The sequence below is a fragment of the Schistocerca americana genome, chromosome 4 (genome assembly GCF_021461395.2).
Source record: "Schistocerca americana isolate TAMUIC-IGC-003095 chromosome 4, iqSchAmer2.1, whole genome shotgun sequence".
Lineage (NCBI taxonomy): Eukaryota > Metazoa > Arthropoda > Insecta > Orthoptera > Acrididae > Schistocerca > Schistocerca americana.
Genome location: NC_060122.1, coordinates 225,323,329 through 225,337,096, shown reverse-complemented (window position 1 = coordinate 225,337,096; position 13,768 = coordinate 225,323,329). Strand labels below are relative to the sequence as shown.

General features: G+C 42.1%; 1 protein-coding gene across 1 annotated transcript in view; it reads right to left on the bottom strand.

Moving 5' to 3' along the window:
* The window catches only part of LOC124612643 (protein slit), an 814,493-nt gene that overhangs the window by 174,515 nt on the left and 626,210 nt on the right, over positions 1-13,768 (bottom strand). Inside the window, exon 4 of the mRNA XM_047140944.1 lies at positions 12,872-12,943. Within this exon, the coding sequence (XP_046996900.1) occupies positions 12,872-12,943 (72 nt within the window). The remainder of the gene's footprint in view (positions 1-12,871; positions 12,944-13,768) is intronic.

Below are 13,768 nucleotides of genomic sequence, written 5' to 3'. Positions count from 1 at the left end.
AGAGCGCCCGCACAACCGACACGCAAGATGGGTTGCCGACCCCCTTTCAGGAACGCGGAGAGAAACATCGCCAGCGCACAGAAACAATAACAGACTTTCCAAATAAACACGGAACTACTGCGCCAGCCAACATGTGACAGTGTTCCACCAATCAGAACTCATATGACTCATGTAGCGACCAGGCTTTACAAGCACGCCTAGACCGTCAGTGTTTACCAGCCGCTAGCAACAGCTCCGGCCATTACTCACGCCGGCCTAGCATTGTATTCACTCGCTGTTGCATTGTAGTAGCACGTTGTATTGTGTAGAGTAGATTTTGAATCAGTATTTTTCTTCCATTGCCTTGTTTTCCTTTTTTTTTTTTTTTCACCAGAAGAGTTGTGGCTTTTCTTGTTGTTCTTGCGTTTAAAACTTAGTGTATGCCAAGAAGGCGTTTATTCTTTAATTATGATAAAGTGTATTCAAATTGACTGTTAGTTATTTTTCCTGCCTACCGCAGGGCTCAACAAGTGTGTTATTTTATACAGATCCTACAGCAATTTGCGATGTATTAAAATGAGTATGAAAATATAGGGCTATAGAGACTTTTAAAAATCTTAAACATCTACGATTATACATGCAAACTGAAGCGACGAACAGATGTTTGTAACAAGGCAGGATTCGAATCTAGGTCTCCTCCTCACTAGGCAGATGCGGTAACCACAACACCACCCTGGCCCAGTGACTTCGCACAACTGCATAGACAACCCTTGCAAGCCTCCCTCCTCAATGCAAATTCCCTTCCACGCCTTCGTCCACACTGTTTACCCCTAAACTCGAACAGCATTGCAGAGGCCCTCCAACTGTTTGGGAATAGCATCTCAGCAGCGAACGAGACGGGGGATCCTGCCTCAAACGCAGGCACAAGTGTTTTAATCAAATGAAACGATATGGTTCCAGAAACCTTTTTCACGTCTCAAACATTTGTGATGTACCGGGTGATCAAAAAGTTACTATAAATTTGAAAACTTAATAAACCACTGAATAATGTAGATAGAGAGATAAAAATGGACACACACGCTTGGAATGACATGGGGTTTTATTAGAACAAAAATGCAGGATGGCACTCCACCCCATATTGCTAGACGCGTGAAAGATCTCTTGCGCGCGTCGGTTGGTGATGATGGTGTGCTCAGCTGCCACTTTCGTCATGCTTGGCCTCCCAGGTCCCCAGACCTCAGTCCGTGCGATTATTGGCTTTGGGGTTACCTGAAGACGCAAGTGTATCGTGATCGACCGATATCTCTAGGGATGCTGAAAGACAACATCCCACGCCAATGCCTCACCATAACTCCGGACATGCTTTACAGTGCTGTTCACAACATTATTCATCGACTACAGCTATTGTTGAGGAATGACGGTGGACATATTGAGCATTTCCTGTAAAGAACATCATCTTTGCTTTGTCTTACTTTGTTACACTAATTATTGCTATTCTGATCAGATGAAGCGCCATCTGTCGGACATTTTTTGAACTTTTGGTTCTAATAAAACCCCATGTCATTCCAAGCATGTGTGTCAATTTGTACCTCTCTATCTACATTATTCCGTGATTTATTCAGTCTGCATACGTACACCATAAATATCTGAAACGTGAAAATATCTCTGAAGCAACGTATGAAAACTTGTACCAAGTTTGGAGAAATATATATATTCGAAACTAAAATGTCTCTGGAACCAATGATTTCATTTGATTAAAGAACCTATGCTTGAGTTTCAGGCAGGACCCCTGTTTCCTTCGATGCGGAGGTGCTAGTCCAAAGCACCCGTACAGCTCTGTAACGCTTTTCGAGTTTCAGGGGAATACCAACTGGGTTTAGGCATGTATGGGACTTTGCACTGAGGAGGGAGGCGTGATAGGCTAGTCTGTGCATTCTGAAAACCACTGTGCCAGGGTGGCATTGTGATTAGCACAACTGCCTAGTGATCAGGACACCCGGGTTCGAATCCTAGCCTTGGTATAAATTTTCTTTTCGTCGCTTCCGTCTGCATATACACACATTAAAATAAGATTGCGATAATTTTTGTACGAGTATATAATATATTGAAGTGCCTGTTCTATTCAGAGGTACGATGCAATGTATACAGCTGTGTCATTGGCATAGAGTGCTGCCTCCCTGAGACTAAGCCAGTTCAAAAATTCTTCGTTGTGGTAGTCACACTTTTCACACTTTTATTTTGCTGTTGTCGTATACGACGCTAGCACAACAGCATAACAGGAACATTGATGTGATAAATGTAGAAGCAACACTGCACCAGCAACCAACGCTACCAGTCAACCGTTTCGCACCTAATAAGCTCTGCATATAGACATGGATGATTTCTATAAATAGTACCATTATGTGTGCAAAGGTCTTGCAAGGGCTACTCGAATATTTAATTATCATCTCGAAAAAATAGAGTTATGTAATTATTTTTTCTGATTTTGGTGCAGGTATATGTCTGCACTCCTGGTACACATTGAAATCCCTGAGCCACATTACCGTAGCACGCCTGTAGAGGAAGTGAAACCAAATGGTACAGCCTGTGAAAATTTCAAAAATCGATCTTTTGTTTTTTAGCTGAAAATTTTTTCTGGGGTGTGTACTTTATTGTAGTATTCATCTTGAGTTCTCCAAAAACTCTGTTATGGAGTTACAAGACGATTTGTGGAGAAGTGTCTCCGAAACCATTTCACAGTGGGAAAAAATTGCCTAAATATAATTTTAACGACGCCGTAACAGGAATTATGAAGTGCCAGAAGTAGAGATCGAGCCGACCTGTTTCAACTGCTGCACAAAAGCGGACGAAAAGCGAATGGAGCGAGCAAAGTAGCGGATGACCGAAGCTGCCAAAGACGCCTGCAGGACCGCCGTAGCCACGAAGAAGGCGGAGGAGGATCCCGGTTTGGGTACGGAAGGACTGCTCTATGGTCCAGGAATCGCTATGGGCATTTTTAAATTAACTTCAAAAAATCTAATACGAAACTTTAAACGCGTTTTTCTCGAAGCAGTATTTTTGAAACTGAAGTAAACATAACTTTGTGAACGGTTCGTATGATTTTGGTCAGATTTTGACCAGGGAATTCTAAATAGTTTGCTTTGTCAGCACACGTAGCAGTCTTGAGATATCTTCAAAAGTCTATTTTCGGTGCACGCTTTTCTCTCGTTTTTGTGGGAGATGAAATTAACATTTGTTTCAACACGTCGCCGTTTTGTTAGAACTCAATGTTTTTCAACTATTCTATGAAATGTGATGGAAAATACATTGAAAATGGTTTACACAAAATTATAGTATTACACGTCGAATACGAGAGCTCTGGGAATTCCCACCGATGATCAACGTTCCGGCAGCAATGTGTCTTTTCTCATAGTGCATCGGTTTCGGGGAGTGTCCGATGTGGATGCAAAAATGATCTTTTTAAAGACAAAAGTGTAAGTAATAAATCTGTATCGTCATACTTAACACTAATTTTTATTTTACTTGAAAAAATCACAAAAATCACGTATTTTTCAAGCGTTCAAAGAGGGCTACCCACTTAAGTATCGTCTCAGCAGCAGCGGAAATGTTGCATCTGTGCCAGGCTAATCCAGATGACTTCTTTGGAAGCAGTTCAGGTGGAAGAGCAAAAGGGAAAAACTTGTCTGAGACTGTATTAAGTGGACACTGCGGCTAGCACGATTCTTGACAGGAAAACACACGTCTTCTGTCTGCAGCAAAGAAGGTATTTGCGAAATAGGCGGAGAAAAAACTCACAGGGTTGGGGACGGGGTGGGGGGAAGGAAGACGTTTGAAAGGCTCTCGAACATAAATCCCCGTGGCCATGTAGCGAGAGGGAAACTCAATACCTACGGGAACGGCCGTAATAAGTATAGGGCGTGGTCGAAGAGGCGAGGCGCGCTTTGAAGAGTTTAGTTCTTTATTGAGACGCGGAACTCGCAAAAGGTAGGGGCCTGCCCTTCCCCAAGACGGTAACGCTGGGGAGCTAGTGTTTGTAGCAAGGGAGGGAATATGGGGAGGATGGAGTCTACATGTTGCGTCTTGAGATACAGTCAAATACATGGAGACTACAAATATTTCGCAGTAGCTTTATTTTACTTCTTCAAAACAATGTGCACCACGGTCGGTGCACACCTGTATCTCTAAAACGCTCATCAAACCTTTTTCTTTAAAGTCTTCTCGCAGCTGGGTACATCAATTGATCCACGGCTGCAAGAGTTCCCCACGCACATAAAATAGCCATCTTCTTATTATCAAAGTATCGTGTTAACTGGTAGATCTACGAGGTGCATTCAAGTTCTAAGGCCTGGAAAGAGATAGAAACATGCCCATTGTTTTAAAATGAGGCTGGGTTCATTGTCAATACGTCCCAGAGATGGCAGCACCGTACGGCAGATGGAATTTTACCGCCAGCGGCGAGAATGAGAACTGTTTTAAATACTTAAAATGGCGACGTTTTCCTTACTTGAACAGCGTGCAATCATTCGTTTTCTGAATTTGCGTGGTGTGAAACCAAGTGAAATTCATCGACAGTTGAAGGAGACATGTGGTGATGGAGTTATGGATATGTCGAAAGTGCGTTCGTGGGTGTGACAGTTTAATGAAGGCAGAACATCGTGTGAAAACAAACCGAAACAACCTCGGGCTCGCACAAGCCGGTCTGACGACATGATCGAGAAAGTGGAGAGAATTGTTTTGGGGGATCGCCGAATGATTGTTGAACAGATCGCCTCAAGAGTTGGCATTTCTGTGGGTTCTGTACACACAATCCTGCATGACGACCTGAAAATGCGAAAAGTGTCATCCAGGTGGGTGCCACGAATGCTGACGGACGACCACATGGCTGCCCGTGTGGCATGTTGCCAAGCAATGTTGACGCGCAACGACAGCATGAATGGGACTTTCTTTTCGTCGGTTGTGACAATGGATGAGACGTGGATGCCATTTTTCAATCCAGAAACAAAGAGCCAGTCAGCTCAATGGAAGCACACAGATTCACCGCCACCAAAAAAATTTCGGGTAACCGCCAGTGTCCATGTTCTGGGACAGCGAGGGCGTAATCCTTACTCATTGCGTTCCAAAGGGCACTACGGTAACAGGTGCATCCTACGAAAATGTTTTGAAGAACAAATTCCTTCCTGCACTGCAACAAAAATGTCCGGGAAGGGCTGCACGTGTGCAGTTTCACCAAGACAACGCACCCGCACATCGAGCTAACGTTACGCAACAGTTTCTTCGTGATAACAACTTTGAAGTGATTCCTCATGCTCCCTACTCACCTGACCTGGCTCCTAGTGACTTTTGGCTTTTTCCAACAATGAAAGACACTCTCCATGGCCGCACATTCACCAGCTGTGCTGCTATTGCCTCAGCGACTTTCCAGTGGTCAAACAGACTCCTAAAGAAGCCTTCGCCGCTGCCATGGAATCATGGCGTCAGCGTTGTGAAAAATGTGTACGTCTGCAGGGCGATTACGTCGAGAAGTAACGCCAGTTTCATCGATTTCGGGTGAGTAGTTAATTAGAAAAAAAAAATCGGAGGCCTTAGAACTTGAATGCACCTCGTACTAGCATCAAAATTTGTTTCTGATATCCTGATGATGGGGCATTCTCCAAGTCCATCAAAAAAGTTCTTGTAACAAGTGGATTCTTTAACTGCTGCTGAGGTTTTACCATGCTTATTATTGATACTGAATGAAATACAACGCGTTTCGAAGGTTTAAACCTCTATCATCAGGTGTGTGATGACATGTGCGCGTTGCGTTAAAACTTTGTGGTAACCTGTGACACGATCTAGTAGAAAAACAAAACGCTACTTCAGAATATAGCTCTGAGGAGATCTTTGACTAAAAACTGAACGTAACTGTGATGTATTGCGACAGAAAAAGGAGTCCGTGACCACTGAAGGTGTCCTATTTTAGTTGTTTTAATTGCACATTTAAATTAATTTTTAGTTTTTAGTCAAGAACCTACACAAAGCCGTGTTCTGAAATAGTATTTCGTTTCTCTACCAGATAGTGCCATTGGTTATTCCAAAATCGTAACACAACGGACACTTGTGGTATTAACACAAATAAATTAGTATTAACAAAAATGAATCCACCTTATGATGAAAATTTAAACTTTTCAAAAAGGGTTGTGGGAATAAACAGTGAATGATAACTGTAAACTGGTTGTTTCATTCGAAGTGCATTCTTATCACGTACAGACCTGAAGTAGTGTTAAGGCCGTGCATAGTTAATTAGCCCGTCAAGAAATTTTTGTCTCCTCTTCATTTCACTTTCTCCTTACATTACGATGCATTGAACTATCATCGTTGATATAAGAATTGGCCTTCGGGACTTCCCAATCCATGTATTACATGTAATTTAACATGTATTTCCTTTAACTTAAGATAACAATAATCAATATAAATGTCCACAGGGTAAGTACGCAATACGACTGGCCGTCACATTATTGTCTATGTGGACAAATCGATATTGTCGCTGCCATCAACATAGAAAATTCTTACCCTCAGTGCTTCAATAGGCGGCGTAGTAGTGGTATTACAGAGTAACAGCCGAAGGGCATTATAGTGAAACGTTTTCACACTAGCACGTAGGTGCAAATTTTTGTAACTTCTCGAACTTTGCAACTTCTCCAACAATATATTCCCGCCGAATGTTCTCGATTCTTCCGTCGCTAATTGATGGGCCACCTTCCTAATTATAAATGAAAATAACAAAATAGTGTTTTTACTTATAATTAGGAAGTAACGAATCTTCCAAAATGCTGGATTCGTATTCGGAGTAAGTGGAAATCTATTCACCGTTTCGCGTAGTACCCGTGATCTGGCGGATGCCGAAATGTGCTCTGTAACACAGTCTCTGTCGATTTCTTCTTTCGCCTGTTCCAAATATTCCGTTACCTTCTGCGGGGTCCATTTGTACATGATTTTGTAATATAATTTATAAAAATGACCTGAAACGTTTGCCATGTGTAGAAGAGGTTGTATCTCTGACACCAGTGAACCAAAGATGTTACGTGAATGGCAGAATCGATTGTAAGTAGGAGCGCTTGGAGCGTAGTTGCAGTTGCCGTTGCACTCTGTTATCGGTAGGATTTAAGACTTAAAGCTAGTGACTAGCAGTGAGAATTTAGCTGTTGGTCTGTGGACGCAGCATAATACAGCTTTTATAAAATGAAGTGATGAATGATATTGTTTGTGCTCTTTGTGGACGCAGTGTAGTACACTTTGTGTTCTTTGTGAGCACAAACAATATTATTCATCACTTCATTTTATAAAACGTGTCTTCTGCTGCGTCCACAGACCAACAGTTGAATTCTCACAGCTAGCCTCTAGCTTTAAGTCTTCCATCCTACCTATAACAGAGTGCAAACGGCAACTGCTACTGCGCTCCGCGTGCTCCTACTTACTATCGATTCTGCCACTCAGGCAACATCTTTGGTTTAGTGGTGTCAAAGATAAAATCTCTTCTACACATGACAGCAATTTTAGGTCATTTTTCATTAATTGTATTACAAAATCAGACTCCATGTACAAGTGGACCGCCGGCCGGTGTGACCGAGCGGTTTTAGTCGCTTCAGTCTGGAACTGCGCGACGGCTATGGTCGCAGGTTCGAATCCTGCCTCGGGCATTTATGTGTGTGACGCCCTTAGGTTAGTTAGGTTTAAGTAGTTCTAAGTTCTAGGGTACTGATGACCTCAGATGTGAAGTCCCATAGTGCTCAGAGCCATTTTACAAGTTGACCCCTCACAACCTCACTGATGTCGATGATGAAGGGAGGTTCATCATTCCATCCCATAACGTGATCTTATCCTCGACAGTTTTCAGAACTGTCCTGTGTGTCCAATGGCGTGTGTCGAGAGACGCATAAGCTGTTCCGCTGTTAGTAAATACAGTGTTAACATAATTTTTTATCTCTGGACCAAATCGCCGGCCACTGTGGCCGAGCGGTTCTAGGAGCTTCAGTCCGGAACCGTGCTGCTGCTACGGTCGCAGGTTCGAATCCTGCCTCGACCATTGATGTGTGTGATGTTCTTAGGTTAGTTAGGTTTAGGTCTAGGGGTCTGATGACCTCAGATGTTAAGTCCCATATTGCTCAGAGCCATTTTTTTTCCTGACCAAATACTTTTAGATTGCTGATTTCGACCCTGTAAGGAGGTCATCTTCAAATAAATGTATTGTGCAGGACAACCATGCGGTGTCACGAAGTGACAGTGACTTGAAAATGACCGCTGAGATGGTAATCTAAAAACGTGAGTGTTGTTGCATCTGGAAATAGAAACTGTTTTAACAGATGTACCAATGACGATTGTCTCCTAACGACAGAAGTGTCGTACTTCATGAAATACAAACTGGAAGTTACTGTATGGAGTGTATCAATGGGAACCGAAAATTGTCGCTCAAGGCTTGTTGTTTCGCTGGCGCCAGTTCCCCTTGAAGCCGGCGTGTCGTGTACGGAGGCCATAAAGACGGACGGCCGGTCGGCGAGCAGTTGGCGTGTGGGAGACGGCGCGATCGCACGCGATAGCTTGTTTTACACGTGTCATTTGACGGGTAACGCGTTGTGTCCACTACTGTAAATGTCCCGAAATTGACGCTTCGCAGGTCATGCGACGCGATGCTGTCGCTCGGCTGTCAGCCGTTGGAAACGAGGCCGTAGCGTTACACACCCCCTGGCGTGCTGCTGTGAGCCTAGATCAATTATCACAGGGTTTATTTTACCAACGAAATTAGGGGGTCAAAGATTTTCCCAAGTCCAGATCGCATCGTCCAACAGTCTAGAACAAAATGTGGATTTCTTCCGGTTTATTGCTGAAATTCCTGAGACCACTTGTTTGACAATAATTACGGTCCTATAGTGACTTTTTTTCTACTCTACCCGTTACTGCTCGCTAGGGCTTGTTCTCTTCTAGACTGCTTACGTTATTGTGTAGTGTAGCTGCGGAATTTTTTCTAAGTCATTAGTATGACGACTTGTTTCATGGTGCCTTTTTTCCTTATTAGTTGGTTCTTCCGCCGCTTATTGGCAGGACACCATAATCATAAATGATATAGAAGATTAATTTGTTTAGTTAGCAGGTTTTCGGTTTACAAGCCATTATCAGGCTTTAACTGACTACCGTCGGCAGAGAAGTTCCTATATTTGTAAAGAAAACTGGAAAAGATGCTGCGCACTTACAATGAGGCACAAGCGCACAGTAAATGTCATCTTTGATGGTACGATGGTAATACAATTAAAAAGGTATAAAGTTCAACAATATGTACGGAGGGAAAACCAGAAAAACATTAATACTAAACTAAAAACAATATCTTTATAATAATTTACATGAAATTAACAATCCCGATAAAATAAAATTAGTACTTGATAAGACTGCTAAAGAATAGCTTGAAGAGATATTATATATGGAAAGTGATACAGAAATTGAGTAAAAGATAGAATTGGCAATTGTTATATTAGAATATAGGTCCTATATAGGCAATCACAGTAAAATAAGAATCATTTAATGTAAGAAAATGGAGAATTAGAAAGGAACACACAGCGTGGGAAGCAAAGAGAGCTGTGAGGATTAAGCGAACTTTGAAAGTGGGAAAGTTTTGAGCTGTATTTGGTCAGTTAATAATAAATCAGCATTGTTGGCCAGATGTTTGATGATTTCCAGGGCTTCGAATAGGCTGACTAATTGGACTTCTTTTGCTATGTTGCTGGTCGTATGCCATGAAATGCCATCACTTTCATTTCATCTAATATTTTAATTTGTATTCTGAGGCTTTCTGTCGCAACTAACAAACTCCCATCTGTAGGCAATCTTCATTCTCTACGATCAGCGTTAGATCATTTGCATATAGGGTTGCATTTAAACTAATGTCACGAGCTCAAAGTAGTAGTTTTTTATTCACCATTTTCCGTTTACTGATCACTTCATCTACGTATATATTGAAGAGTGTTGTGAAAATACAGCATCCTTGTTTTATCCCTTTTCTGTGTCCATTGGCTTTGTGATTATGTTTCCCATATCTACAGTTATTTCGGTGTTTGTGTATTGACTGTTAATAGCAGTTACGAGATGAGATGGATAACATTGTTCAGACATTTTATGCCACACCATTTCTCTGTTGACAATAACAGCAAGACAGGTTTCCTTAGTGAATTCTCTTCTCTTTTCTGTAACTTGTTGCGGAGAGGCTGAAATGTGTAATAAAATTTTTGCAAAGCGGTCATGCCTTTCCCTAAGGCAATGTATCTACTTTGCGTAAAATAGCATTGTTTTTTCAAAAAAGCTATGTCAACCACTGGACAATATGAAGATGTCAATACTGTATGCACCAGCGGAAAAATTAACCTATCGGAGCAAAAAAGAAGGCGAATATGCTCCTGTTTAAATGAATCTGCAAAGTGGGACACCAGCGCCTCTTTCTACCTTCCTCGGCACCTTAAAAATTTTCCCAAAATTTTGACATTCCAACATATTCACGTTCTATATAACAACTAAACTCTCTGTCCTACTTACTCTCCTAACAGTAATTCGCTCACAGCCACTAGGCGATCGCACATACCCATCCACTCCCACTTGCCCAACTCACTGTCATTATCGCTTTGTGCCTCTGTTACTGTCTCCTGTCTCTCAGCCACGGTCTACTTCCTTCTGTCTTACTAATACTGTCCCCTCTATCAGTGTCACTGTTTTCCGCTTGCTCTATCTTCCCGCTACTATATCATTCATTTCTTCTCACTGCTGCTGTCTTTTCTCCCTGTCACTATCTTTCTCTTCCTCGTTGTCAATTTAATAGACTCCGTCTCTTGCTATCACTGTCTCTCAATCACTTCTACATTCTCCTTCTCAACATTCCTCTCCCACTGGCACTATCTCCTTTAATCTTTTCTTACCATTGTTCTGTAAATGTCAACTATGTTCCACTGTCCCTGTGTTCCTCCCTTTCTCTCACACTGCCATTGTCTCCTTCGCTCTTTCTATACCACAACGCTACCTACTATCTTACAATATTTATTAATTTTCCGTCTCTTTCCCAAAAGTCACTGTTCTCTTTTCTCTCACCATAAAAAAGCGCGAATGTGTTCGCATACCAAAATTTATGGGGACGTTTTTCAAGGTGCTGAGGATGGTAGGATGAGGTAGGCGGTCCCCAACTTTTCAGCCAGAGTCTTTTAAACATGAGAATATTAGCGATTTTTATGCTCTGATACAGCATTTTTCCGCTGGTTTCCTTCTTTTCCCTGTCAAAGCAGTGCATGTCATTCACACAAAAGAACTTTCAATTAAATTTTGATAGTTTATTTATGTGAAATGGAAATAACGTAAAATTTATTTTACACCTTCGACTGGATTTTACTTCAACAAAAATTTTGCATGTGCTTCATTACTACAACACGGGGTTCCCAGAATCCTTCTGATGATAACAGAGATACTTTACAGCATATTTCTCCGTGCTTTGTCACTGTATGATCTACGTTTTCGTCTCATACCGCTTTTTACGTGCGTATTTTACGTGTACAGGTAGGGTGATTTGAATCTCAGTATCTCGGAAACGGATACAAATACCAAGAAAATTTTCAAGGTCGTTCGAGATCGGGACCTTATGAATATATTACAAAAAGCTCAGCCATTTGCTGTGCGTAGCCGTCTCGGAATCCGCGACTTGGTTTTGGTACGAAAAGTGGTAAAAAGCCTTTTTCGGGTTTTCTAAGGCACCGCCAGTGAACTAATGATTCATCCTTGAAGTCCACCATAGACCACATCAAGAGCAAAAAGACCCAACCGATTTTCCCCTTTTGTCTAAGCAGGAATAAGTCTACATCTACATCTACATTTATACTCCGCAAGCCACCCAACGGTGTGTGGCGGAGGGCACTTTACGTGCCACTGTCATTACCTCCCTTTCCTGTTCCAGTCGCGTATGGTTCGCGGGAAGAACGACTGTCTGAAAGCCTCCGTGCGCGCTCTAATCTCTCTAATTTTACATTCGTGATCTCCTCGGGAGGTATAAGTAGGGGGAAGCAATATATTCGAAACCTCATCCAGAAAGGCACCCTCTCGAAACCTGGCGAGCAAGCTACACCGCGATGCAGAGCACCTCTCTTGCAGAGTCTGCCACTTGAGTTCGCTAAACATCTCCTTAATGCTATCACGCTTACCAAATAACCCTGTGACGAAACGCGCCGCTCTTCTTTTCATCTTCTCTATCTCCTCTGTCAACCCGACCTGGCACGGATCCCACACTGATGAGCAATACTCAAGTATAGGTTGAACGAGTGTTTTGTAAGCCACCTCCTTTGTTGATGGACTACATTTTCTAAGGACTCTCCCAATGAATCTCAACCTGGTACCCGCCTTACCAACAATTAATTTTATATGATTATTCCACTTCAAATCGTTCCGCACGCATACTCCCAGATATTTTACAGAAGTAACTGCTACCAGTGTTTGTTCCGCTATCATATAATCATACAATAAAGGGTCCTTCTTTCTATGTATTCGCAATACATTACATTACATTACTGTATGTAATATTACATTACTGTATGTAATATTCACACTTTGACCCTCTACTGTAAGATACTTACAATACGACGATCTTTCTGTTGCATATACAAATCATTTTTAGCCCAAAGGATATCCAAAACACTTGACACTACCTTTCTATCACTGATAGAACCCGGGGTCTATGCCCAGGTAGAATCCCGTTTTTACGAGGTAGTACGTGCTGTCTCATGGGTACCGACAGCATCTTATTTTTCTAGTAGAGTAGAATCTTTAAACAGTTTTTGAAGTATTTAAGTGTGGTTGTGATATGACAAAGTGTGCGAAATAGTGTAGGCTGAACACTTACAGTGTCTTTAGCGCAGGGATGCCTCTCAGTGTCTTCCGTCCGATAATCTCCAGCTGATTGTGGCTGAGGTCCCTGAAACAAGAGAAAGATTTCACTGAATGAAATTTAACACAGCTTTTGATTCCAGAATTATTGATTGGTCACAGAAATAAATCGTCCGAGGACTGTACTGTCACACAATAAAATTAGTAATTTCGTAACAGAAACTATTAAAACAAATTGTATTACCATGTAGGGAATTTAGTCTCTAGCTGACAATTGCGTACGTCGTAAGAAATTACAAATTTGTATTACGTGACCGTGCAGTCCTCGGCACAGACAGTCAATACAGTGGAAAATGACTCTTAACTGAATCCAAACCAAAAGTGTAAATAAAACTACTACGTAACGTTAACTAAAGCATTTTATTACAGTGGACCAAAGTGTAGTGTTGCTGCGGCATATCGTGCCTGTTCGCCGGTTGAGGTGCGGCAGTATTTAAGTGACTCCTGATTTGCTGCAGCTAACCACTGTGATAGTCCAAATCATTCTGCGGCGACTCAGCACTCGTTGTTGGCCACAGCGATCGACTCTGTTGAGGGCGGTTTCCCGCAGTTCGAGGTTACTCATGTGCACAACTTGTGTTCAAGTCAACTGATCCAAGAGGGTACAGTGTAAGGGATGACTTAAGTGACTGCAGAAAGCGCTGCAGTGGTCGTTGTGTATTGGCGAGTCAGACCTCTGTGAGAGGTTGGAGGAATCAACCTAACAGCGGCAAAGACTTGGATTTACGAAGACGACGATGGGTTTGAGAACATGTTATCCAATCTCATCATTAAACAATGATCATTACAAAAGCTGCTATTAAATAACACTTGTTTATTCTACGCTCAGTTTCGAAATACGGCAGAACTGGAC